The following is a 24,211-nucleotide window of genomic DNA, read 5'->3' as shown; positions in this document are numbered from 1 at the left end:
AGTAATTCTAAATAATGTTTTTAAATTTCAGTTCTGTAGTCACCAGTCCATTAGTCATCATATCTGCTTTTTTGGCATCTTTGTAAACAGCTCTTCGGGGCACAGTGTTGCTTCAGGCCCAGCTCAAAGGTGATTTTGCCCTTTCAATACTTCAAATGTCTGAGGTATAAGACATGCAGGGCAGTTTCTGTGGATTGGCAGCTCCAGCTCCATTTTGAAGTGGCTCCATTTATGTATTTATTTATATATTTTCTCCCTTTTGATCCAGATCTTTCCTCAAAAGCAGCTGATCAGTTATGAAAAGCATTGTTGGTCCTCCATTGGCAGGGGCTCATTCCTGGGATGTCATGTTCCCATAAGAGGGAAAGTAGCTTCCTTTTTTTTTAGGAGCCTTAGGCAATTGGCTATGAGAGCCCAGCAACCTAATCCACAGAGGGCAGGTTGGGATGGGGTTGTTTCAAGGACAAGATGGCATTTCAGCTGAGACATTCTACTCCAGGGGCAGAGGGAGGGGAAGACTGAGTATGCAAAGGCCCTGATATGGGAAGGCGATTACCCATCTGAGGGACTGAAGAAGGCCAATGAAACGGGGCAGGGGGATAGGGTGGGTGGGAGCTTGAGTAGCAAGAAGGAGGGGCAGCCCAAAATACCCTAAAAGAACATACAAGGGTCAAATTACCAAGGGCATTACCCCGTAATCCCAACAGGTGCCAGATGACACTCATTCACACAAGGGACACTGGCTATGTTACACAGGCAAGAGCAGGTGGGTTCCTGTGATGTCAATCACAACTGCAAAGTGAATTTCAGATAAATTTAGGGAATGTCCATTCACATTTCAGAAGGATTTTTCAGTTCACAGACTTGCCATAAGATTGTGATGAGCCATTTGTTTTTCTCATCAAGTAGTTATGGAATGCCTATGAAGTGCCAGACTGTGGGAACACAATGGTGAGCAAGTCCATGTGGTCCTGCCCTCTCAGAGCTGCCAGTCTAGTGGAGAGGAGGGCAGGTGTTGATCAGGTAACACATTGCAGGGAGCATTACTATGGAAGCAGGAGTCTCAGTGCACTTAGAGCTCTGAGACCTTCACCTCCTTGCACACCTGGCAGCATGGGACGCTCACCATGACCACGGTCAGCACCAGGGGCTTTGCCTGGTTGGGATTCTCCTGCCCTGGGCACCACAGTGCATTTGGCTCTTTGGAGCTCTGAGCATCTTGTGGCTTAGGGAAAGAGAATGCCACCTCTGATTCCCACTTGCATCTCTTGATACTAATTAAGTGTTCAAGTTTGGGCTTGAGCTTAAGCGGGGAAACTATCTGGGGACCATTGCTGGGAGGTGTGCTGAGCCTGTGACTCTGTCTCCACTTGGCCCTGAGCTCTGCGTCAGACCGCATCTGCATCAGACCAGAGCTCTGTGGCTGTTCTTGAGGGATTATTAAATTTGCACAAATGTGGTAGAGGCGGGGAATTGGGAGTCAACTTTTAATGAGCACCCAGGTGTCACTGAAAATCTCATGGCTTGTTCACTAGCAAAAGTTGAAATTGGCTCCTTGGGGTTATTATACCCGCAGAGTTTGGCAGAGTGTGCAGGATGCATGTCCCATTGGGCTCTTTGATCCAAGTCAAGTCTATAAGATTTTTAATCTATCTGTGTTCTCAAGGAAGAATGCCCAGGGACCTTGACTGATGGGCACAGAGGGCACTGGGGTGGAACTGGAGGTGGTGGGTTCAGATGACTTCTACTAATTGCCTGCTAAGAAGAGCCCATCACATCACTTTCATTGAATTCTCTGGGGACTTGTTTTCTTTCTTTTTTTTTTTTTTCTTTCATTAATTGTTTTCATTTATTAAACAGAGACCATCTGGCACAAGTGTGAATTGTTCCTCTTTAGGTTCTTAAACACTGATAACAGGGAAAAGGAGATTTGTGTAGTAGCATAGATAGCTTCCTGCTTTAGGGCACTGACTCCACTCAGACAGATGTGGGTTCAAATCCTGGCCCTGTCATTTCAGTGCCCTTTCTGAGTCCCTGTCTGCAAATAGGGAAGCCGATAGTAATAGCACCTGCCTCATGGTGTGGTGCCTGTTAACTTGCTGGCCCTTAGTAAATGCTCATAAATGATAGGTAATATCGTTTCATCACCCAGTAGAGTTTAGGAGGTGTTTGAGCCAACCAACTACTTGAGGACCTGATCCCCATGCTGTGAGAACTCATCTAGTCATTCATTTAACCCAGCATTATTGAGCGCTTTGTGTTCCAGGCTCTGGGAATTCAAACACAAAGCAAGCAAGATAAGGTCCCCCACCTTCTGGCATTCATCTCCCAGTGAAGTGAAAATAATTCACAAGAATATGAGTAAGTGAATCAAAGAGTTACACGTTTGTATTACTCTGTTAAAAGCAATGAAAGACATGCTGTGGTTTTTAAATTGTGTGTCCTAAGCATTGAACTTGATGCATCCACGTTTCTAAGATTGTTACACTCCACAGCCATATGTGTGACTATTTGAGGTCTGAATACTCCAAGGGAAGAAGAGTTTTCTCATGCTTAAATGCACCCAAAGAGGAAATGACCCACCCAGGGAGAAAGGGAGGCTTCAGAGGTTGTCGCCCCTTCTCCCATTGGCTATGGAAGGGGTGACAAAAGACTTCTAAGTTCTTTTCTGATTTGCTGGGGACCGTTTCAATTGGCAGGGACAGAAATGTAAATTATAGGCAAAAAAAAAAAAAAAAAAAAAAAAAAATCCCAAACAAACAGAAATCCTGTCCTAGGACATGTAGCAATTGGGGGAGGTTACCTTGGGACATGAGTTATGTCCTTAAGGTTCTGTTGCCTTAAAATTTCCAGTTTGCATATGTGATTGTATTTCGGTTGCTCTTTGTGCAGGCAAGCATCATTTCAATAACTCTAGACCACAGACCCCACTAAGGGAAAAGAGGACTTGTAACTCTCCCACCATCCACATGTTTTCTTGTTTTATGGTGAAAACCAGTCATCACTGTTCCTGTGCATAGAGGGAGAGCCATACCTTAATTTAGTGAGAGTTTTATAGTCAATGGGAATGAGTGTGGTGCTAGACATAGTCAGCCTGTAACCTGTGACCAACATCTTCTCATTTCCCTTGCCCTCCAGCCATTGGCAGCCACAGATCTACTGTTTCTATGATTTTGGCTTTTTTAGATTACACATGTAAGTGAGATCATACAATATTTGTCTTTCTCTGTCTGATGTAATTTCACTTAGCATGATACCCCCAAGGCCATCTGTGTTGTCACAAAAGGCAGGATTTCCTTCTTTTTTTATGGCTGAGAAATATTCGTGTGTGTGTGTATGCCCCAGATTTTCTTTATTCATTCATCCATTGATCATTGATAGACATTTGGGTTGTTTCCATATTTTGGCTGTTGTGAATAATGCTACAACAAAAATAAGGGCACAGATATCACTGTGAGAAAGTGATTTCAATTCCCTCAGATGAGTACCCAGAAATGGGGTTGCTGAATCATATGTGATTCTATTTTTAATTTTTTGAAGAACCTCCATACTGTTTTCCATAATGGCAGCACCAATTTACATCCCCACCAATGGTGCACGAGGGTTCTCTTCTCTCCACATCCTCGCCATCAGGCCCTTTATCCAGTTATATGTTTCGGGCCAGCTTAGCATCAGGCCCTTGCTGTTTCCCAAAGATGTAACTAATAGATATTTTAACCTTAAATATTCCACACGTGTGATTAATAAATAGGATTATTTCACATGGTGGTAAGACCTATGAGAGAAATAAATGGAGCAATGGGGTGGTACTTCCACAGTAAAGGAAGAGCCCCTACAAGCAGGTGACATTTCAGTCAAGCCCCAAATGATGAGATGTAGTCATATCCCCAATATGGGGAACAGCATGTAAGGAGGTCCTGAGGAGAGGAAAGATTGAGAATAATAGGAGGTCAGAATGGAGCCAGGGTGACCAAGTGTAGTGAGGGAGGGAGATCAGTTGGAGAGCAGGTTCAGGGTGTCAGCAGGGACTTGGTGGTTCACAGTCCCTTTGGCTATGAAAAGAGATCAACATTTGTAGCAGGATATTGCTTTGAGCCATCAACTGAGATTTCTCTCATTCTCCCACCTCATTGCATTTTCAGGCACCCCACCACCCTCACCAATTGCTTCTGATATGTGTGGCCTGCAAGGCAGAAAGAGAGCTGATGCAAGAAGCATAGATACTAGAAGGCTTGCTGTAAGTTCCAAGACAAATGCTTAAAACTCATAGCAGAAATAACAAGCGTGAGAGACAACATGCTTTTAGAGCCAGGCTTTCTGCATTTTCCTTAAGATCAGGGAACAGAGGAACAAAATAAATGAGCAAACAACATTAAAACAGACTCATAATACAGGAAACAGAGTGATGGTTGCCAGAGGGAGGGAGTTAGGTGAAAAAGGTAAAGGGATTAAGTACAAATAGGTAGTTACAAAATAGTCACAGGGATGTAAAGTATAGCATAGGGAGTATAGTAGTGTAATAACTGTGTATGATGTTAGGCAGGTACTTGAAATATTGGGGGGATCACTTTGTAAAGTATGTGATTGCCTAACCAATATGCTATATACCTGAAACTGATGCAAAATAATATTGAATGTCAATTGTCATTTTAAAATAAAATTTAAAAAATTAAGAGCCAGGCTTTCTGAGAGGAAAAGTAATAATGGCAACATTTATTGAACGTTTACTGTGCGTCAAGCACAGGTGGTCCTTGAGACCACCCTGAGGTACATACTGCTGTTGTTGTCTCCTTTGCATAGTTAAGGAAACCAGAGCACAGAGAGGGGAAATGACTTGCCCAAGTCACACAGCAGAGCTGAGACTTAAACCCAAGTAATCTGATTATGAAACCCACACTTTTGGAGGTGATTCTTGTTTCCAATGGTTTGACTTTGAATTTCAAGAGTCAAGGAATGGTCCTGTGCCCCTGTCCCCCCTCCACCCCCCAACCCCCAATGCCAGGTCAGGGTGGCCTGTGAGGAGAATAAAGGAAGAACATGGAGGTGAAAAGTCAGAGATGAGCACACACCCCCACCACAAACACACTCTTGTGGGAGTTCCTGGTACACAGTAGGGGGCTGAACCAATATCTGTTGGACAGGCTTTGTGGGCAGCATCAAGGGAGCCAGAAAACGCAAGAGAGAGGCTTCCTAAATGCAGGTCAGGGGATCACCAGAGAGACAGACTGGGGGTTGGGGGCAGACACAGAGGTGGGGCTGTTGACAAGAGAAGAAAGGGAACTCAAAAGAGTCTTGGAGACGGTGCTGGGTCTCCTCCGTGATCGGGGCTGACCAGGGATCTCTGTTTGGAAGGCATCGGCAGCTCAGAGGAATGAATCTGCCTCTGGGTTCTCAGTGATTCAGAACTTCAACTGTGCCCCTAAGTCCGTCTTTAACCCTGATCCCCCTCCTGCTCAAACACCTCCCATCTCCCCACAGGATAACATCCGTAACTGGTCTCTGAGAGACCCCGCAGTCAGCGTGGGCCCCTGTGGTGAGCTGGAGAGGCAGTCAGGGCCACGCAGGGAGGCTGGGGCAGAGGTGACAGCACAGTTTTTTCCTGGGACCCTGCACGGAGAGGCATGGAGGGTCAGCGTGGACCCAGGCCAGGCCGTGGAGGGTCACAGACGGCCTGCGCTCAGCAGCTGCAGCCGCAGCCAAAGGCCGCCCTCTGCTCGCAGGATCAGCTCGGGCTTCCTGCGCGGCTCCTCGTCGTCCGGCAGGATGCGGAAGCGCAGCAGCGTGAGCGCCAGCACCACCTTCATCTCGGTCATGGCGAACGTCTGCCCGATGCAGTTCCTGCGGGCGGGAGGGAGTTGGGGCTCAGACTTCACCCGGGACCTGACCCTGGACCCCCCATTCCCGCCAGCAGAAATCGAGAAGGGAGCTAACCGTGCCTGGCGCCCCCTTGCGGGCTGGCACATGCCCTGGCTCCAGCCCCGAAACTCAGACCAGCACACAGCGGCAAGGGGCTCTGAGCACATAGGGAGCTCCTCCTTGGACCCACCCAACCCCCGTTCCCCAGACCCTTACCCATGATCGCCGGAGGAGGTAAAGGAAGGAGAGCCAGAACTCCGACCATCTTCTATTTTCCCCCTTCCCCGCCCCCACTGTGGTGCCTGCATCTCAGTCCCAGATCCCTGCCCCCATTACCTTCTTCCTGCCTCAGATACCTGCTGCCCTCACCTGGGCCCCGCTGAGAAGGGAATAAAAGCCAGAGGTGACCTCTTCTGGGCGGTTTCTGGGTCGAAGCGGAAGGGGTTATAGACCTGGGGGGAGGCCAAGATAGGGCTGCTGGGTGGGGGTCTCCCAGGACAGCCTGCCAGTGGAGAGGCAGAGGTCTGTGTGATGAGGGGGCAGGGGTGTCTGATTTGCCGGATCAGAACCCTGCTCCCACCCCTGGGTCCCCCAAGGGGAGTGGACAAGGATGAGGGAAGGGGGAGGCAGCACCTCAGGGTCTGGCCACACGGATGGGTTGTAATGGGTCCCAAAAATACTGATAAGGCAGATAACACCTGTGGGAGAGGAGGGGCCAGTCAGGAAGAGGACACCACTGCCTGATAGCCCCTCTTTCTGCTGGGGCGGCCCCTCCCCCTGCCATCGCCAGCACCTTTGGGGATGACCCGGCCATCTGGGAGCATAATGTCTTGGGTACAGCAGCGGGAGATGACGGTGACTGGGGGGTGCAAGCGCAGACTCTCCTTGATGCACATGGTCAGGAAGGGCAACTGGGCCAAGTCGTCCCTAAGGAACACCCCCAACAGTTATCCATGGAGCAAAAACAGAGACCCCCACCAGCTCTAGGGGGGCCTCTCTCTGTAACAAAATTAATTCCAGATGCATCAAATATCGCTGAACTCGTTGTGTACATTAAATATGTACAGCTTTGTATATGTCAGTCATACCTCAGTAAAGTGGTTTAAAGTACGAGAGAAAAGAAAATCATTGTTACAGAAGTACTAGAGAAAATTTAGCTGGGTATTTTTAGAAGCTTGTCTAAGCAAAACATGACACGTGAATGCCAAACATAAAAAGGTTTATAAATCTGCATTAAAAATATTCTTTAGGGCAAGAGAGCAAAATAGAAAAGCAAAGAAATAAGAAAAAAATCCAATATTTTACTCTTATTTATCACGGTACTAGAGATAGTAGCTAATGCAGTTAGACAATTTGAAATGTGGGGGTAAATTGCCATTTTTGGCAGTTGGTGATTTCATACTTAGAAAACACAAGAGAATTCATTGGAAAACTTGTATAGCTATTGAAGATCCCGTAAGGGATCTGAATCCTTTTTCTTTAATCCCCTTCTTTTTGTGTAGTTACTTAAGTTTTTCATAGCTGGTAATACTGTTAAGTGGTTCCAAAATGGAAAATTACAAAGGACACATAGGCATGAATGAACGGAAGTTACTCCAAGGGTACGAATTAAGAAGGAAGCTTATCTTTATTATAAAGTCTTTTGTCCTCTTTTCTTTTTAACTAAGTACATAGTTGTGTTTGAAGTCTTGGTGAAAAAAGCATGAAATTTTTTCTTCACTTCACAGGACTGCTGTGCTAAGCAAAAGCTGGCATGGAGAACATTACCTCCAAATTGCCTGCCCCACCTGGTGCCTCCTCACCATTCCCCAGGCCCTGGCCTAGCTCAGGCCTCAGGATCTCCTCCCTGGGCCCCGACGCTATGGCTTGTCTTTCCAGTGTGCCCCCACACTGGCTCCAGAAAGATCTCTCTGGTACCATAGCTGACCTGTCCTCCTGCTCAAACACTCCAGCGGTTCCTCATTGTCCTTGGGTAAAAATTGAAACCATAAGCATTGTTTTCAAAGCCTTCCACATCTCTCTTCTCTCCTTACTTCCCTCCCTTTCTTCCTTCCTCCTTCCCTCACCTTTCTCTCTCCCTCCTTTCCTCTCCCTTCTTTCTCTCCCTCTGTCCCTCACCTTCACTTTGCCCAGGCTGTCTTTTTTCTTTTCTTTTTTTAACCTAAGTGTACCAAAATGCATGGAAATATCTACTGATCCACATTCAGGGTCTCAGCTGACACACCCTCTCTGCCCTCAGCCTTGCCCATCTTACTGGCAAGCCCAGGCCTGCCATGTGGACTGGGAGTGTCCAGAGCCAAGTCTATCCCCCCACCAGGCTGGGAGCTCCTGGAAGGCAAAGGCTTGCTCTGACTCCTTCCTGGGGCTCCAAGACACAGGCTTGGCCTTGGAAGGAGTGGAGACAGCACAAAGATGGAGATGGAAAGGCAGTGTGGCAGTGTTTGTTGAATGGGGGCTGGATGGATGAAGATTCAGGTGTTCCTGGACAAGAGTTGAGAGACTTTAATCCCTACGTGGCCCCTGTGAATCCTGGAATAAACACTATGGAAGGAGTCAGGGGGCAGGAGCCAAGCAAACATTCAGGGAGTGAAGATATTTGGGGAAAAAAAAAAGTGATTTCAGAGAGAAAAAGAAGGACGTGAAGGGAAAGTTCACTTACTGAATATGTGCTAAGAGTGGCATCATCTGCCTTTGCACATTGTCAGTAATTCTCTTAGCAGCCCAGATCTTTCTGTCCCCAAAGCTGGCAGACTTTCCCCTGCTATCCAGTCTGGATGCCAGACCCGGCTTCTGGGCTCTGCTTCCATTCCCATTAAGTGGGATGACAGAACGATAGAGTCAACAACTCTTCCCCACTTCCAGAGCAGAGCCAATGAGGGGGGCTCAGGAAGAGCCATGAGAACCTGCACTCACCACTCAATCTCTTTAGGCTCCCGGTCCCCCAAGAGCTGTTGCACCTCCTGCCGGCAGCGCTCCTGGTACTCTGGGTGCCTTGCGAGGTTGTACAGGGCCCAGGAGAGGCCGCTGGCTGTGGTGTCGTGGCCTGAGAGGCAGTCAGACAGGCTCGGGTCTCTGGGCTGCTTCAGCACCAGAGGGTGAGCAGTACCTTTCTGTTAAGGCTCTCAGGGAAGGTGGGGAGAATGGGGCAGCATGGGGTGCTGCCACTTGCCAAGTCCCTGGGATGGAGAGACCCTCCCCCTCTGTGGTCCCACACTGGGACTCTTACCCTCAAACATGAAGGTATCAGCCTCTGCTCGGATGTCCTCATCTGATAATTTCTTCCCATCTTCATCCTGGAGAGAAAGCAAGTCTCTCCAAATCACTCGGGCTCTGAGCACCCCTGAGACAATCTCCAAAGCTCCGGCCTCCATTCAGAAACCTGAGCCTGCACTGCATACCTAGATCTCCCTGCCCACTATCATGTGGGCAGGCCTCCTCCTTGGCCCCATTGCCTTCTGAAGAGAGGAATCAATGGCCCATGAGTATTTTCATGTTTCTATGTGATGAGGGCCTTCTGATTGAATAAAGTTACCGGCAACCTGGGTTATACAGATGATTAAAATGCCTTTGAAGTTAGAAATTGAGGTTGTTACAGAACCAATTGCTCACATTTGAGGATGGTAAATCCAGAGACTCTTCCCTGGAGGTAAGGAATGGGTTGTAGATCTATAGAATCTATAGACTTTGCCTTCTCAAAGGATTTGTTTATGCTCCAAAGCAATAACAATCTCTCTCTCTCTCTTCCCCTTCCTTTCTCCCTCCTTACCATAAGGGAGAAAGGACAGATGTGTCAGCTGATTTATATAAGTTCCAAGGTTCAAAATGTGCAGGTACCTCTCTCGTGATGGAAGCAGGGCTGCATGTCTAGGTAAAAGTGTGTTGTAGCCCTCAGAAAAACTTGGGAATGGGAAACCAGAGCTACAATTCTATTCTGGCTACTATTACTGCTGTGAGTAATGAATGGGCTGCTTTGATCCTTGGTTCTGATAAAAAATAAATAAAAAAAAATACCTCAGGCCCCTCACAGTTTCAGACTTAGAAATCCCCTACAGGCTGCACTGCACAGTCACCTCTATAACTTATTGCTGACTCACTCCTCCCTCCCTCAAGCACCTGCCATGGCTCCCCAGTGCCCTCTGCATCAAATCCATTTTTCAATCTGACATTTAAAATCAAGGTCCATTCTACCTCTTCAATTCAGATGCCAAAGAAGCCCACCTTGGTCAGCAGGAGCACATCGATGAAATCTAAAGTCTTGGTCTTAGCCTTGGCCTCCAGGAAGTCATCCACACCCTGATCAGGGAGGGTGCGACGCCGCTCCTGGATGACGGCATCTGTGAAGTTGTGCACCAGGCGGCAAGCCCGACGGAAACGCCGCCCATCAGGGGTGAGGTGGTACAGGAAGTCTATGTGCATCAAGAGCTGATCGTGCCGTTTGGTCACCAGGGCACTGAGCTCCAAGATGGCGGCAATGTATTCGCTGGGCCTCCTGCAAGATGAGGGCAGGTAGGGAAGGAACAGGTTAGCTCACTGAAGCCAGAGATGGACCTCCCACCAGAAGCCAGGAGTGCCTCCCATTAGGAAACTGAGTGTCCAGGAACAGATGGCCCCACAGATACATGCAGGGGAGAATCCAGGGGACGTGACCCTGTAGACTTTCTTCTCTCCTTGCGTCCTATCCCTGTGCGCTGCCTCCATGCCCCAGAGCACAGCTCAGATACCATGCATCTCTCCTCTCTCTCCCAACCGGCATTTGCCCTTCTCTGTCCCAAACTTGCCCCACAGTTCAAACTTCATCCTCTCCTAACTGGTCAGTGGGCCCAGCCCCCTTGCTCATCTCCTTTTTGATGCTAACACCATTTCGGTGTCTACCCAACAGTGGGCCTTTCCTCAAGGCAGATGTCCAAGCACAGTTTTGGTCACAACCCTCACCTGCTCAAACACCTTCCATGGCTCCCTAAAAACATGAGGAGAAAGTTCATGCCTCTTTGCCTGACTTTTTAATGGCCCAAAGATCTAACCCCTGCTAGCCTTCTAACCTCATTTCCAAGACATCGCCTCACGGGTACACACACTTCGCTCATTCTAGCCTCCTGGCTCTTATCAAACATTTCTACCTATCTGAAAAGGTCACTCTTTTTCTTTCCTCTTCCTTGTCCCTCAATGTCCAGCTCTGACCCACCTCCTCCAGGAAAGCCCTTATGATTGCCCTGGTCATTCCCCCCTCCATCTGCTCCCTTAGACCTATGGCTCATGTTTCCAGGCTCTGGGCAGAGACTCACTCTTGGCAATTGCTGTCAAAACTGAAGACACATTTCTGCAGACTGTCCAGGGTCATGAGGCTGATGTGTTCAAACATGTCCAGACGGGTGCTGCCCTCTGAGGCCAGACGCTGCCACTTGGCCTGGTCAGAGAGGGGACAGAGCTGGGGCTTCCCTGAGCCCTTTTCCCAGCCCAACCACTTGGATGATGGACTCCCCCAGATCCTGCCTCTTGGTCCTGTGCCCCCGGACCCATCACCAGGGAGGACCAGGCTTGAGTGGGAGGGGAATCTGTTACTCTTAGGACATGAAGACTCCATGGCTGGGAGTCAGGAGACCTGGGTTCAAGGTTCAGCTTGCCTCTTATGGTCTGTGTTCCCTTAGTCAACTCATTGTCCTCCTCTCGGCTCCACCTATCAAATCTTGAGTAATAGTTAAGATGACCTACTTTGGTGTCAAATAAACCAGGTTGGAATCCCAGGTCCATTTATTTGCTCACTTGCTAGATGTGTGAACGTGGGCAAGCCTGATAACCAATATGAGACTCAATTTCATCATTTGTAATGGGGAAGAAAGAATCTCTACCTCGCAGAGTTGTAAAAGCTAAAGAAACGTATGTAAAGGAATTGGCACATTATTTCTGTCATGTAGCGTGTACTCAATACATGTAATCTTTCATCATCTTTGTTGTTATAAATTGGTTAGGAAAATGTTTCTTGTGTAGGGAGACTTAACCTTCTATGGTCCCTGAGGACCCCTACACATTCTTGATAAATATGCCAAAAATGTGTGACCCTGTTGTTCTTTACCTGGGCCATCCCTCAGAGTTGTGTTTGCAGCCAAAAACCTTGAGGGATGAAGTCATGTGTTCCCCTGGACAAATATCAGGCTTTCTTCCAATTGCTATAAAAGTCACAGAATCCCTAAACTTACTGTTCCCCACCCCCATAATGCAACATACTGTATGAGCACTTAAGCCCCCCTGTGCCATTGCCTGATATTTGGTGACTTGAAGAAAGAATGCAAACCAATAGAGGCATGAGCAGCTTGCTGTGCCATGAGCAATAAACTGTCCTTTTTCTCTGACCCAGAAGTCTCATGTATTCTGACAGAATTCACAAAGCCATACAAGCTCCCTTGTCAGCTTGCTAGTATGGAAAAATCCCAGGTACTTCACAAATCCCTTACATCCAATTCTTTACTTCTCTCTATATATCCACTTTCTTTGCAATATGGTTTTTCAGCAACTTTCATTAGGAGTTGGAGCCTATTGTACTACTGTTTAATTCTGTGCTGGCCTTTTGACTTGCTTTGGCCAATAGACTCTGGTGAGAATGAGGAGGGGATGATCCTAAGCCTAGATCTCAGGAGGCACTGCAGCTTCCTCTCAATCTCTCAGAACCTTGCCTCTGCCATGTGAACAGACTGAGATGCCCAAGGTGGGGGAGGGGCGAGGAGGGGAGAGAGAGACAGACAGATTGATTCCCATAAAATGAAGTCCAGTTGTGCCAGGTGAGACCATTCTAGGTCAGCATGCAGCCAGTCAAGGCTCAATTATGTGAAAGGACTTAGCCCAGATCAGCAAAGCTGCCACCAGCTGATCACAGGTACATGAATAATCCTATCTAGATATAGAAGGCCCAGCCAACTCACTCACAGACTTGTTGACAATAATAAGCCCTTATTGTTTTGAAATGGTTTGTTACTCAGCAATAACTACTGTGCAATATTCATCATTATCATCAACCATGTCTCAGGACTCCAAAGCTTCTGTGAGGGAAACATAGAAATGAATGCCTTCTGAACACCAACTATGTATCAGAGACACAGCCTCATTATGTCATCTTGACCACACTACAACATGAAGACTATTATTCCAATTTTGCAGCTGAGGAAACTGAGGCTCAGAAAGGAAAGGCAATGGCCCAAAAGCCACCCAGAAGAGCCAGCATTGCAGACAAAATGCCTTTGAGCTCCCAATACCCCCAAGGCTCCAGCTGGGATCCTGAGTTCAAGAGACTCACATGCATGATATTTACGCTATCATTGAAAATCTTCATGTAGGGCTTCAGGATGTTGAAGTGGAAGGCGGGTGTCAGCATTCGACGATGGCTGCTCCACTTGTCACCAGCACTCAGCAGAAGTCCATCCCCTAGTAGAGGCAGCCACAGGGAGTGGGCAAGGGCAGCGCTTTCCCCTTGCCCCCCAAGGGTGCCCCAATTCCCTTCACCCCCAGCTACTCACCCAGCCAAGGCTTCAGGAATCTGTAAAAAACCATATCCTTGGGCGCAATGGTGGCTGCCATGAATGAAGACCATCAGGGGCCATGCAGAGGGAAAGGAGAGGGACTTTTGGAAGGGGGTGGGGTGCCCAGCATAGCAGAATGGGACAAGGGCAGAGGAAACAGCGAGGACAGGGAAGTCAAGGGGAACTAGACCAGGCCACAACACAGAGCAGAGCAAAGGCAGAACCCAAAGGCACACCCCTACATGCTAAGACACACCTCAACATGGCATGACATACTCAGCACACCTTGACATGGCCCCTACATGATCCAACATGTTCTACACACCCAAACACAGTCTAGCGCTCTACAAAAAGTCTTTACAGGGACCTCAGACACCCCATCTGCCCCAGCACTCTCTGACATCTCCTGGGACACCTGATGTAGTTCCAGCATGTGTTAACATGTCCCAACATAGTTCTAACATGCACAACACAGCCCGACATGGTACAACATATTCTGACATGGATGCAAAGACAATCTGACATGACCTCAATGTATCCCACAGATGGGCTCCAGATATGACTTAAATATGGTCTCATTAATGTCACCAGTGTGGACCAGTTGTGACCCAGACATAGCTTATGACTTGCCTTGAACAAGAGTCACATAAGGGCTTAGACATTTCTTAGAAGGACAAATCCAGAACATGGCCAAGACATGATCAGCAGCAAAACCAGACAGTCTCAAATGGCATCTCAGACAAGCACCAAACAGTCTCCAACATGCCTCAGAAGTCACAGGCCACAGCTGAGCCCAGAAATGACTGAGGCTGTCTCCGTTTGATCCCAGGTGTGACTAGGACACAGGTGGATATGTAAATGTGACCCAGCATGGCCATACAGAAGATGTCACACAGGCACACCCTCAGCGTAAGCAGACATGACTAGAGTTGGAGCAGGTGGAGGTCCAGGTGAGACAGAGGCAGCAGAGTTTCAGTCACAGCCCCTCCTGTCTGCACTGGGGTCAACTGCCCAGCTGGAGGCAGCACAGAGACCTCAGCAATGAGCAAAATGTGGCCAGAGGGATGTCTACCTGGAGCAAAGAGCACAGGTTTGATGCAGGTGGGATGGAAGACACGAATGACGGCGTGCCAGGGCCCCACCCACCAGCAGCACGCATCTCCATAGGTGCTCGCCAGGCCCTGTGTGTACAGGAGACCTTCCTCAGAGCTCCAAATCTGGAGAGGAACAAAGAGGAACCAATCGCACTCTCCTAGGTGGCCAAAGGGGAAAACATGCAGGACAGAGGTCCAGACCTCTAATCCAGTAGGTCATCCTCCTCTTTGGGTCCCTCCCCACACATTTAATGCATGACAATCAGGGTCTTTTCTTATTTGGATTCCAAGCAGCACATTCACCTGCCTTCTCTTCTGTCCCCGTTTTTCAGATAAGGAAGCTGAGGTTCTGAACAATGAAGTCACTTGCCCACAGTCTCCCAGACAGTAGGTGGCATGCCTGAGACCTGAGCCCAGGTCTGTCTGCATCCAGGTCCTGAGTTCCTAACTATAGAACTTCTTTGAACTCCAAGACAGTAAGTCTGAGAATCCTATGCATGCCAAGACTGGGTGATCAGAGTGGAAGTAACTGGAGGAGGAACTGGCCCAAGCAGGCAAATTCAAGTGAATCCTGCAATTTTCCTGAAACTATTGGGCATAAACTCAGTTTTTAATGGGAGTTGAGCTTCTGGGGTTTATCTTTACCAGCATGAGAGTGAAGAGATCACAGAGGGAAACAGAACTAAAAAAATGAAGAAAGTCCTGGATCGAGCTGTGCCTGAAGGCAACATTCATGGGCTTGACAGTGAATCAATTCCCTTTCTTTGCTTAGACCACACAGGTTCGCATTTCCACCACTCAGAACTGAAAGAGACCTCAGCAATCAATGACAGCCCAGAGTCACCCAGAAGTGTGGTGTCAGAGTCAAACTCCCTGTCCAATGCTGCCTTTTCTCCTATTCAGCCTGAGCTACCTGGGGGTGAGAAAGGTAGAGAGCAAGGGAAGGGATCCAGGCTTGGGTGAGCTTTCCTTGGCCTTCAGCCAGAGGGCAATCAATTTGAAGTGGATGCGCTGTGGGATAAAATAGAAGAAACCGACCCACCAGAGGTGGACATCACAGAAAGAGCTCTGGGTCTGGGGGAAGGGAAAAGGGGCAGGTCTGGGGTGCGGGGCCCTGGAATGCTAGCCATGCCCACTGCATCACTCTACCTTCTGCTTCAAAAAACTTCTACTCATTGTTCCAGACCCAGTTCCAGCAACCACTCCTGCAGAAGGCCTTCCAGCTGTCCACAGCTGCCTCTGGCTGCTTCCTGACCACACCAGGTCAGGGGTCTCTCTGTCCCTATGAGTCTCTTCAAGACTGGGAGCTCCTCCAGGACAGAACCTTGGATTGAAGCCTCTTGGGGCCCCAGTGGTGCCCAGGACACCAGGGCAGAAAGCAGGCAGCATTGGAGGGGGCAGGTAGTGAGATGCAGGTTTGAATAAATGAAGAAAAGAGGAAGATGCTAAGAGGGAAGAGGGGAAGGGGGCCAGGCCCTGCAGGGGCAGCACAGAAGCGTGGCAGGAAGTCTTCGATGTGCCACAGCACCCACCACCACATGCTCTGTGGGTACCTGAGGCATTGGTGAGAGACCGGACCATGTCAGGGTGGCAGAAAACGACGAGGGGGTTGACAGGGCCCTGCCAGATCATAAACCCCTGGGGGTAGGCGGTAAACAGCCGAGTGATGTCCCTCATGCCCTGTTCAGTGGGGGTGATCTGAAAGCAAGGCAGGGTCGTTACTCTGCAAAAGGAGCCTGTGGCCTCCGGAGTGGAGAGTGTGTCTGGGTTTTGCATGGATGAAGAAAATCTGCTTCCTCTTGCTCCTCCCCTCTCAGTGCAGGTGGGTCCTGGAGGCCTCCCCAAGTCTGCAGGGCACGGAGAGAAAACATGCTCTCTGCCTACGGAGAGGCCGTGGCTCAGAAAGATGGATTTTTCTTGTCCTGGGAGTGGTTCCAGGCCTGAAGCTGGGGACCACATGGGAAAGTCCCCTGGGGGAGGTTTGTGGACAGCACAGTGGCCTCAGGACTTGTCACTGGGTCCTCACAGCCTTCAGTTTCTCAAGTGGTGAAAGTCTGCAGACCCGGGAACTTTCAGCCCCAGAAAACCCCAAGGGACAGATGTAAAGTCCGCTCATTGATCAGGAGGGTGGCTCCCACCTATGAGCTTCTTCTGCTGGCCAGGCTGTGTGTACAGAGTGTTCTGTCTGCCTGCCTATCTTCTATTATAATGCATCATGTCTGTCAGTCTGTCTATCTTTCTATCTAATAGTGGGTCCTGTCTGTTTTTCTGTCTGTCTGTCTATCTAGTTCATCCTTTCTGTCTCTCTAGCTATCTCTCCTCAACCTATGGACATGCTCACCAATTATGCTATTTAGAAATGAAGAAACTGAGGCCAGGTCACCCAAAAGGGGAAGGAGGATGGATCACCTGCTGGTGAGGCATCCTCTCTAATCCCTCAAGATGCCCCGTCAGAGCCTGAAAAATACCCCAGGTGCTCCAGGCAGGTGAACATAAAAGTCTTTTTACCCTAGTGATTTGCTTCCTGGACCCCAAGGACCCTGAGGGGAGGATTCAAAGCACCTGATGAAACTGGTCCAGAGAGGGAGAGAAACTCAGCTGAAATCACACAACAAGAGGGACTGGAGGAGAAAAGAGTGACCAAGACCAGCCCCCATGGCTGAGCCTACAGAGGAGTCGGAATGGCTGTAACTTCCATTCCAAAACCCAGAATCTCAGGCAACCTACACGCTGAACCTGGGAATGTCCCATCGTGAATTTGGCCATAATGAGCAGTAAAATCACAGGAAGTCCTTCCCCAAGCTGTAGCTCTCATCCCAGTCAGGAAAGGAAAGCTAGTCTGGGGGAAGGCAGGAGGTTGATACTCATCCCTTTGGCCTTGACCAAGGGAGGTGATGGCAAAGTCATCACATCAGGGCTCAAACATTTATTAAGTGCCTGATATATGCCAGCCCCTGGTCTGGGAACTGCAGATAGAATGTCTGGTCCTCAGAGCTACCATCAAGTTGGAGAGCCAGATAATAAGTAATTAGACAATTAACTGTGTAATTAAGAAGGAACAGGACAAGTCAAAAGTCAAAGGTCAAAGTCTAGGGTGTGAGTGGGGAGTTGAAGGAGACGTGAGTGGCCAACTTTAAACAGGTTGTGCAACAGGCCCATTGAGACATCTAAGAAGGGAAGAGTGAGATAAGAGGAAGGTGTGCCAGGAAGGTGAGGGGTTGGGAGCTGTGCCCTTGGGGGTGGGGGTGAGCATACACAGAGAAACACCCAGTCCCAGGGAGCAAACACTGGACAGTGCCCCTGAGGTGTCTTGAGGAGAGGTGTGGGCACTGGGAGTGCTAGGCAACTCAACTCTGTGTGGCCATCTGGCAGCCCCTCGAAGATGAGCTGATATAGGGAGGACAGGCAGGCGATGGGCCCAGAGCAGGCTGGGGCAGGACAAGGATGTGGGAAGAGCCTGGGGTGGCAGAGTGGAGGAATGAGTGAGAAAAGAGGGGCTCTTCTTGTCCCATCTCACTTCTCTGCTGCCCTAGACTCTGGCCTAACCCCTGGGCCCATTCCAAACCCCTCGGGGAGGCCATCTACCCTGACACCTAAAATTCATTTTGCTGCCCACACTCACCAGGCCCAAATGACCCAAAAACCAGTTCCGCCTTGGGGGCTGCGGAAAGCATCGGAGGCGGCGAGAGTTGTCATAGAAGGTGTAGGTCCAGGCCAGGACGCGGGCCAGGAGCCAGGAAGCCCCCAGCAGCAGCAGGAGTAGCCACGGAGAGGCCACCAGTGGCCCCAGTCCCAGCCAGGACAGGCTCAGCTGCAGCATCCTGCAGGGCAGACAGAGGGGGAGCTCCTCAGGCCAAGGGCAGGGGCTCACACACGGGGAGAGTCAAGGGTGTGAGGGCCATGGACACACGGAGGGTCAGGCAGGTGCTGGGGACAGGGCAGGGAGGGCTCAGAGATGGGCGCATGGGGCTCAGGAAGGAAGGGAGACGCAGGTAAGTACAGAGGGAGGAGAGGAAGAGAGACAGACAGAGACACAGAGGGGAAGTGAGGGAGAGAACAGTTAAATTACCCACTGTTATCCACTCAACTCCCAGGCCAGCTCCGCTCCCTAGAGCCAGCCCTGCCTTGAGTAACACCTCTCCCCACCCTGGGCCGAGACCCCCAGCTCCCTGACCTGAGACTGACACCTTCTGCCTGGAGCAGCTAGCCTCACACAACCTTCTCTCCCCTCCTCCTGGGAAGTCTTTGCCCCTGGTTTCTGACCTAGGGGAAGTTGAGAGGAGCCAGGTTAAGCCAGCCAATCCCCAAACACTTGCTTACCTCCACCCCGTTGGCACTAGCCCAAATAGAAGGTGGGGGAGGAAGCTGCAGTGTTGTCAATACAGGCTTAGAACTAGCTCACAATGTGGCACTGTATCCTCAGGACTCAGCAACCCCCCGGGTGGGATGTGGACAAGTTGGGAGGTAGTCAAAGATGACTCTGAGCCCCCAAATTTACTGCCTTCCCTACCCTCCCAAGACCTGGGTGTGACAGATAAAAGCTTGAACTTGATTGTTTAGTTGCCAGGTAAGCCTTGTCCCAATCATCTCCCCAGCTCCTCAGCTCCTTGCTACAAGCTGGGCCCAGTTTGTCCTGCACAGTTTCTTGGCTCAGAATCAGGAAACTCAGAGACAAAAGCCTCTGGCCTCCAGGGTGCACAGCCTGACAGGAGTTCAAGTCCTGCCTTCAAACAGTTCAGGGCCTGAGCTGCTGTGAACAGGAACAAGCAAACCAGCCTGGCTGGGGACTTGCTCATCAGATTCATGGAGGAAGGGCCCAGTGGGAAGAGGGCACCTGGAGGCACGGGGGTAAGTCTGAGGGGTTCAGACAGGGGAGGGCAGAGCTGGGGAGCCCTGAATGAGTTTTACAGGCCCTTGCTCTGACTGCCAGCTGCGCCAGCCCCTCTGGGGTCAGCCTTCCATCTGGGATGTTGAAGGAGGTCTTGAGAGGGAGACAGAGGAAGGTTACACAGAAAGGAGGGAAGATGGATCAGGAGCCCCCCAAAAAGACAGAGTGAAGGGAAAGAACTGGCAGCTAGAACTTGTGCTGCTGTGTACCAGTACACCACATAAAGTAGACTGACTCTGCACAAATGTGCAGTGTGCCTACTGTGTGCTGGGCACTCTACATTAAGCATGCCTACTGTGTGCCAGATACCTCAAAGAGCATACCTACTCTGTGCGAGGTACTCTATATAAAGGATGCCTACTGTGTGCCATGTGCACTGTATAAAGCACAACTACTATGTGTCAAGTGCTCTATATAAAGTAAACCTACTCTGTGTGAAGTACTTACATAAAGCATACCTACTATGTGCCAGACAGTCTACATAAAAATTGCCTACTGAGTACCAGCTTTACTACACAAAGCATGTCTACTATGTGCTGGGTACTCCATATAAAATGCTCCTTCTGCGCATCAGGTACACCACATAAAGTAAGCCTACTATGTGCCAGATGTTCTGCCTGCAAGGTGATGCATCCCCTTGCCCTCAGCTCCCTGGGCCAGTGCCCTGGGGAATCAGGCAGAGGGACCCAGGTGACAGCATCCACAGAAGGGCAGGTACCTGTATGACGTAAGAGCAGACTGAAGCTCAGAGAGGGCAAGGCTCTAGCCCACACTGCAAGGCTGGAAGAAACCTAGGTCTGTCATGCACCCAACCCAAGCCTTTCCCTCGGCGGTGCTGCTCCATCCCCATGATGAGGGCCTGTGCCCTATTAATCCAGGGCCGTTTACAGTGGTGAATCTCAGGCAAAATGGAGACTCCAGAGGCCCTTGTATCACAGCATGGATCACCCTCTCGGTGGACCTACTGCTCTACTCCTGGCTGTCCCTTGTTCCTGCCCAGAATTGCTCTGGGGAGTGGTCTCAGGTAAGGGAGGGCTGAAGGACGGGGGTCCTGGTAGAGCTACTGAGCAGAAGACAGTGTCAGGGGGACTAGAGTAGACTCCAAACCTCCCCCCCCTCCTTCTACTAGTTGGGGGATTCAGGTGGCTGGTCCTAGAGTCCTCAAGAAGGTGGGGTGTACTCTCCCCCCAGAATCTCCTCCACTCCACAGGGAAAGAATTCACCTGCTGGCAGGTCCACCCACAAGAGGGTCAGGGGGCAAGGCCAGGGTATGATACACCGGACAGGGTCCCCCAGGACAGGAGAAAGAGGCCCCTGGTGCCCAGAGGGCCTAGCTCACTGCAGACCTACTGTGTGCAGAAATGGGCATGCAGCCTAGAGCAGTGATGGCAGCCACCACTAGCATTTGACAACATAAGCCACTGAATCTGTTTTAAGCTCTTTGAATATATTAGCTTTTTTTTTTTTTCCATTTTATAGGTGAGGAAACAGGCTGGATTCTTTCTGAGTGACGTGCCCAGAGTCATACAGCTGGTGGAGCCAGACTGTGCGCCAGGCCTTACATTGGGTTCCCTAAACCACTGAGCTGTGCTCTTTGTGTCTGTAAGTGAGTATTTCATCAGTGCCCCCTTCAAGATGGTGGGAATAATTAAAAGTGACAATGTATGTAAGACACATAAGACAGAGGAAGGGCTGCAGAGATTCTCGTCACTGTTGCTGCTGCTGTTGCTGTTGTGAAACCATCCAACAGCCTGGCAACATTACTGTCCTCGTGAGCCTGTTTTTACAGAAAAGCAAGTAGAGATTCAGAGAGGTGAAGCAACTTGCTCCAGCCTCACAGCAAATCTGGTCAACGTGACAGCGAAGCCTGGTACATCGTAGGGGCTCATTAGATATCTGGGGAGGAAAGTGAGCTTTGCAGCCATGAGAGTGTGGTTCTCAGACCTCCACCACCAGTGTCACCTGGGAGCTTTCAGGGAATGCAGAATGCAGCGCCCTGGCCCAAAAATACTGCCTGAGAACTGCTTCCCCACTGGAGAGTGGTGTACACTCGGTCAATTTTTAAGACAGGTGACTTTAGGGCCCCCAAGTCCGGATTCTGCAAGGGACACAGGGAGGAAGCACCTTCACCTCTTTGATTCACAGGGTGCTTTTGTTTTTTCAGTTATAAAATAAGGGGAAAATCTATACCTCCTGGGGCTGTTTATGTAACCATGTGTTTATTGCACAGCTATTATGCACTACGCACTATTCTAGGCACTGGCGATGCAGCAGCGAGCACGGCAGATGTCGCCCCTGCTGTCCAGGGGCTCACATCTCTGGGCGTGGAGACGCGAGCAATGATTAAATAAAGGATCAGAAATATCAGATGGTGATCACTGATGTGCCTGGGGAGGGCTACTACCTTAGGCCAGGGGTGAGGGTGAGTAGAGACTGGAATAAAGAGGGAGGGTCTCCAGGGGCAGGCATGGAGTGGAATGCACTGGCTGCACAAAAAGCCAACTGTTTCTTGGTCCTTTGACACTGGGGTCGAGAGCACTAACCCGTGAAATCATTCAGGGGGTCCTTAGGAAGGCCAAGGTGGGCAGCGGAATCAGGCCCCAAATGGAAGCTGTAAGCAGGAACTGAACTCTCACTAGCCATGACCAAGCCCTCAAACTTCAGCAGGGCTCCGCAGCCACTGTGAGACCAGCATCTACCCGTCCAGAGATCTACCAGTACCTGGGTCAGGTGATAGAAGGGGAAAGGATGCCTCAGGTGGGGACTTGACTCGGAGCCCAAGGAAATTGGAGCATCCCTAATAGTGAAGACATCAGCTTCCAAATCACACAAGCTAGCTCATGAAATGTCCCCCAGCTGATATGGAGGTAGAGGAGCCACACATGAAAAGGTGGAGACCGGTCCTTATTCAGGGGCCCTATTACCCACTCCCAGAGCTGGACAGTGGGCAAGAGTGTGTCGGATCAGCAGTGGTAGTCCCTGTGTGAGGGAGTGACCAGTCTCAGGTATGGCCTGTCACTGCTTCTGAGCCTCAGTGTACATATCTGCAAAGTGTACCCGTTCTATCAGACACAGACAGACAGGGTAGGGAAGAGTGGGTTCTGAAGTGATATGTGAAGGGAATCCTGCCTTTTGTGGCAATGTGGGTAGATGAATGGACCTGGAGGACATTATGCTAAGTGAAATAGGTCAGACAGAGAAAGGCAAATATCATATAATCTCACTTATATATTATAAAATTTTATACATGTAATCTAAAAAACAAACAGAAAAGAACTCATAGTTACAGAGAACAGATTGATAGCTGCCAGAGGTGGGGGTGGGGTAAGGGATAGGAGAAATGGGTGAAGGGAGCCCAAAGGAAAAAAAAGTCCTGGGGATGTAATGTACATCATAGTGACTATAGTTAATGGTACTGTATTGCATGTTTGAAAGTTGCTAAGACAGTAATCTTAAAAGTTCTCATCGCAAGAAAAAGCTTCTGTAACTCTGTGTGGTGATGGATGTGAACTAGACTTATTGTGGTGATCATTTCATGATGTATACAAATATCCAGTCATATTGCATACCTGAAACTAATATAGTTTTAGGTCCCTGTTATCTCAATAAAAAAGGGGAAACGTGAGTATCATTCCCCTCCTCATATAAAACTTAGAAATGTTCTGTGTCTGTGTGTGCACATATCTGTGTATATGACTCATATATTGAAAAAATAGCAAAAAACTCACCTATCACAGTGGAATTGGAAGAATTGGAGTCCTTACCCTTTTAAATAGCTGCATCTTCAGTGCTTTTCCCCCACACTGAGCTGCTATAACTTTAATCACTAAGCACAGTTTTAAAAAGAAATAAGAATTGGCACGGAGGGATGCACATGGTGGATGCACAAAGCAGATGGGCTGTTCCTGTGCTGTGTCATGACGCAGCTCCCAGGGATCGGCCTGGGGGCCCAGAACAAGTGTGCAGGCATCTGTTGACTGGAGTTGTACCTCTCCTGGCCAGTGGAAGGGACTGTGGACAAAAGAAGGGCCACATACTAAACCTGACAAGCTCAGGGGAGGCCTGTATGGCAGCCTTACAAACTCATAGACTGAAAGTAAACACAGAGGATGGTCTGCACATAAAATTCCTAACTAAAAGCAGGTCATGGTTTGTAGTCATGTCCTAGGCCTGCAGCTTCATTGTCAAAGGTCCAGCTTTACCTTAACTGAGCCTGTCTATTGTCTTTTTACATCTACGATAACATACCTTTGGGATGTCAGAGTGATCTCCTTTTTCAGGCTCCTCTGGGCACAACAACCCACCAAAGTGGGAGACCACAGAGCCCCGCGTTGTTAGCTTGTTCCCGAATACCATCTCTACTTACTGTCCGTGTTCATTATTAACTACGCCACACCTACCAATGTGAAAAATGTATGCATCTCTCTGTTTTACTTTTTATCCAGTCCTAGAGATTTCCTGGCTTTGCTTTCTCTTGCCCCCTTATTCTACCACCATTGGATTTCATGTGACCCTCCTTACACCTCCTTTGACTGTAATGCAGAAAATAAGCTGTCTCAATCCATTGAGACTTTGCTTCCCAGCAATTGTCATCATCATAAAAATTTTCCACAGGTTTGTACATTTCTTTTTTTTTTTAAGTATATATTATTGATTATGTTGTTACAGTAGTCCCAATGGTTTTCCCTTTTATCCCCCCAACCCAGTACCCCGCTTCCCTCCAGCAATCCCACCCCCCTTAGTTCATGTCCATGGGTCGTGCATATAAGTTCTTTGGCTTCATCCTTTCCTATATTATTCTTAACTTCCCCCTGTCTATTTTGTACCAACCGATTATGCTTCTTAATTCTTGTACCATTTCCCCA

At 49.2% G+C, this 24,211-nt stretch overlaps 1 protein-coding gene across 2 annotated transcripts; it reads right to left on the bottom strand.

Moving 5' to 3' along the window:
• Positions 1-5,467: 5,467 nt before the first annotated feature.
• Positions 5,468-18,697, bottom strand: LOC150000031 (cytochrome P450 4F3). Of its 2 annotated transcripts, none has more exons than XM_090289850.1 (13): positions 18,633-18,697; positions 18,081-18,279; positions 16,012-16,156; positions 13,362-13,415; positions 13,142-13,269; positions 11,139-11,260; positions 10,075-10,345; positions 9,083-9,149; positions 8,770-8,899; positions 6,650-6,783; positions 6,490-6,554; positions 6,226-6,308; positions 5,468-5,838 (listed from the first exon to the last, which is right to left on the bottom strand). In XM_090289850.1, exons 2-13 carry the CDS (start codon positions 18,276-18,278, stop codon positions 5,661-5,663), a joined length of 1,575 nt encoding a protein of 524 aa, XP_090145976.1. In that variant the 5' UTR covers position 18,279; positions 18,633-18,697; the 3' UTR covers positions 5,468-5,660. The 2 variants fall into 2 exon arrangements, with proteins under 2 accessions (XP_090145976.1, XP_090145977.1); XM_090289851.1 differs by lacking the exon at positions 16,012-16,156 and adding an exon at positions 14,437-14,581.
• Positions 18,698-24,211: the final 5,514 nt, after the last annotated feature.

The sequence above is a fragment of the Furipterus horrens genome, unplaced genomic scaffold, assembly GCF_987537825.1.
Source record: "Furipterus horrens unplaced genomic scaffold, mFurHor1.1.pri manual_scaffold_10, whole genome shotgun sequence".
Classification (NCBI taxonomy): Eukaryota; Metazoa; Chordata; class Mammalia; order Chiroptera; family Furipteridae; genus Furipterus; species Furipterus horrens.
Note: the sequence above shows the minus strand (reverse complement) of the source record. Positions and strands in the feature narration are given on the sequence as shown.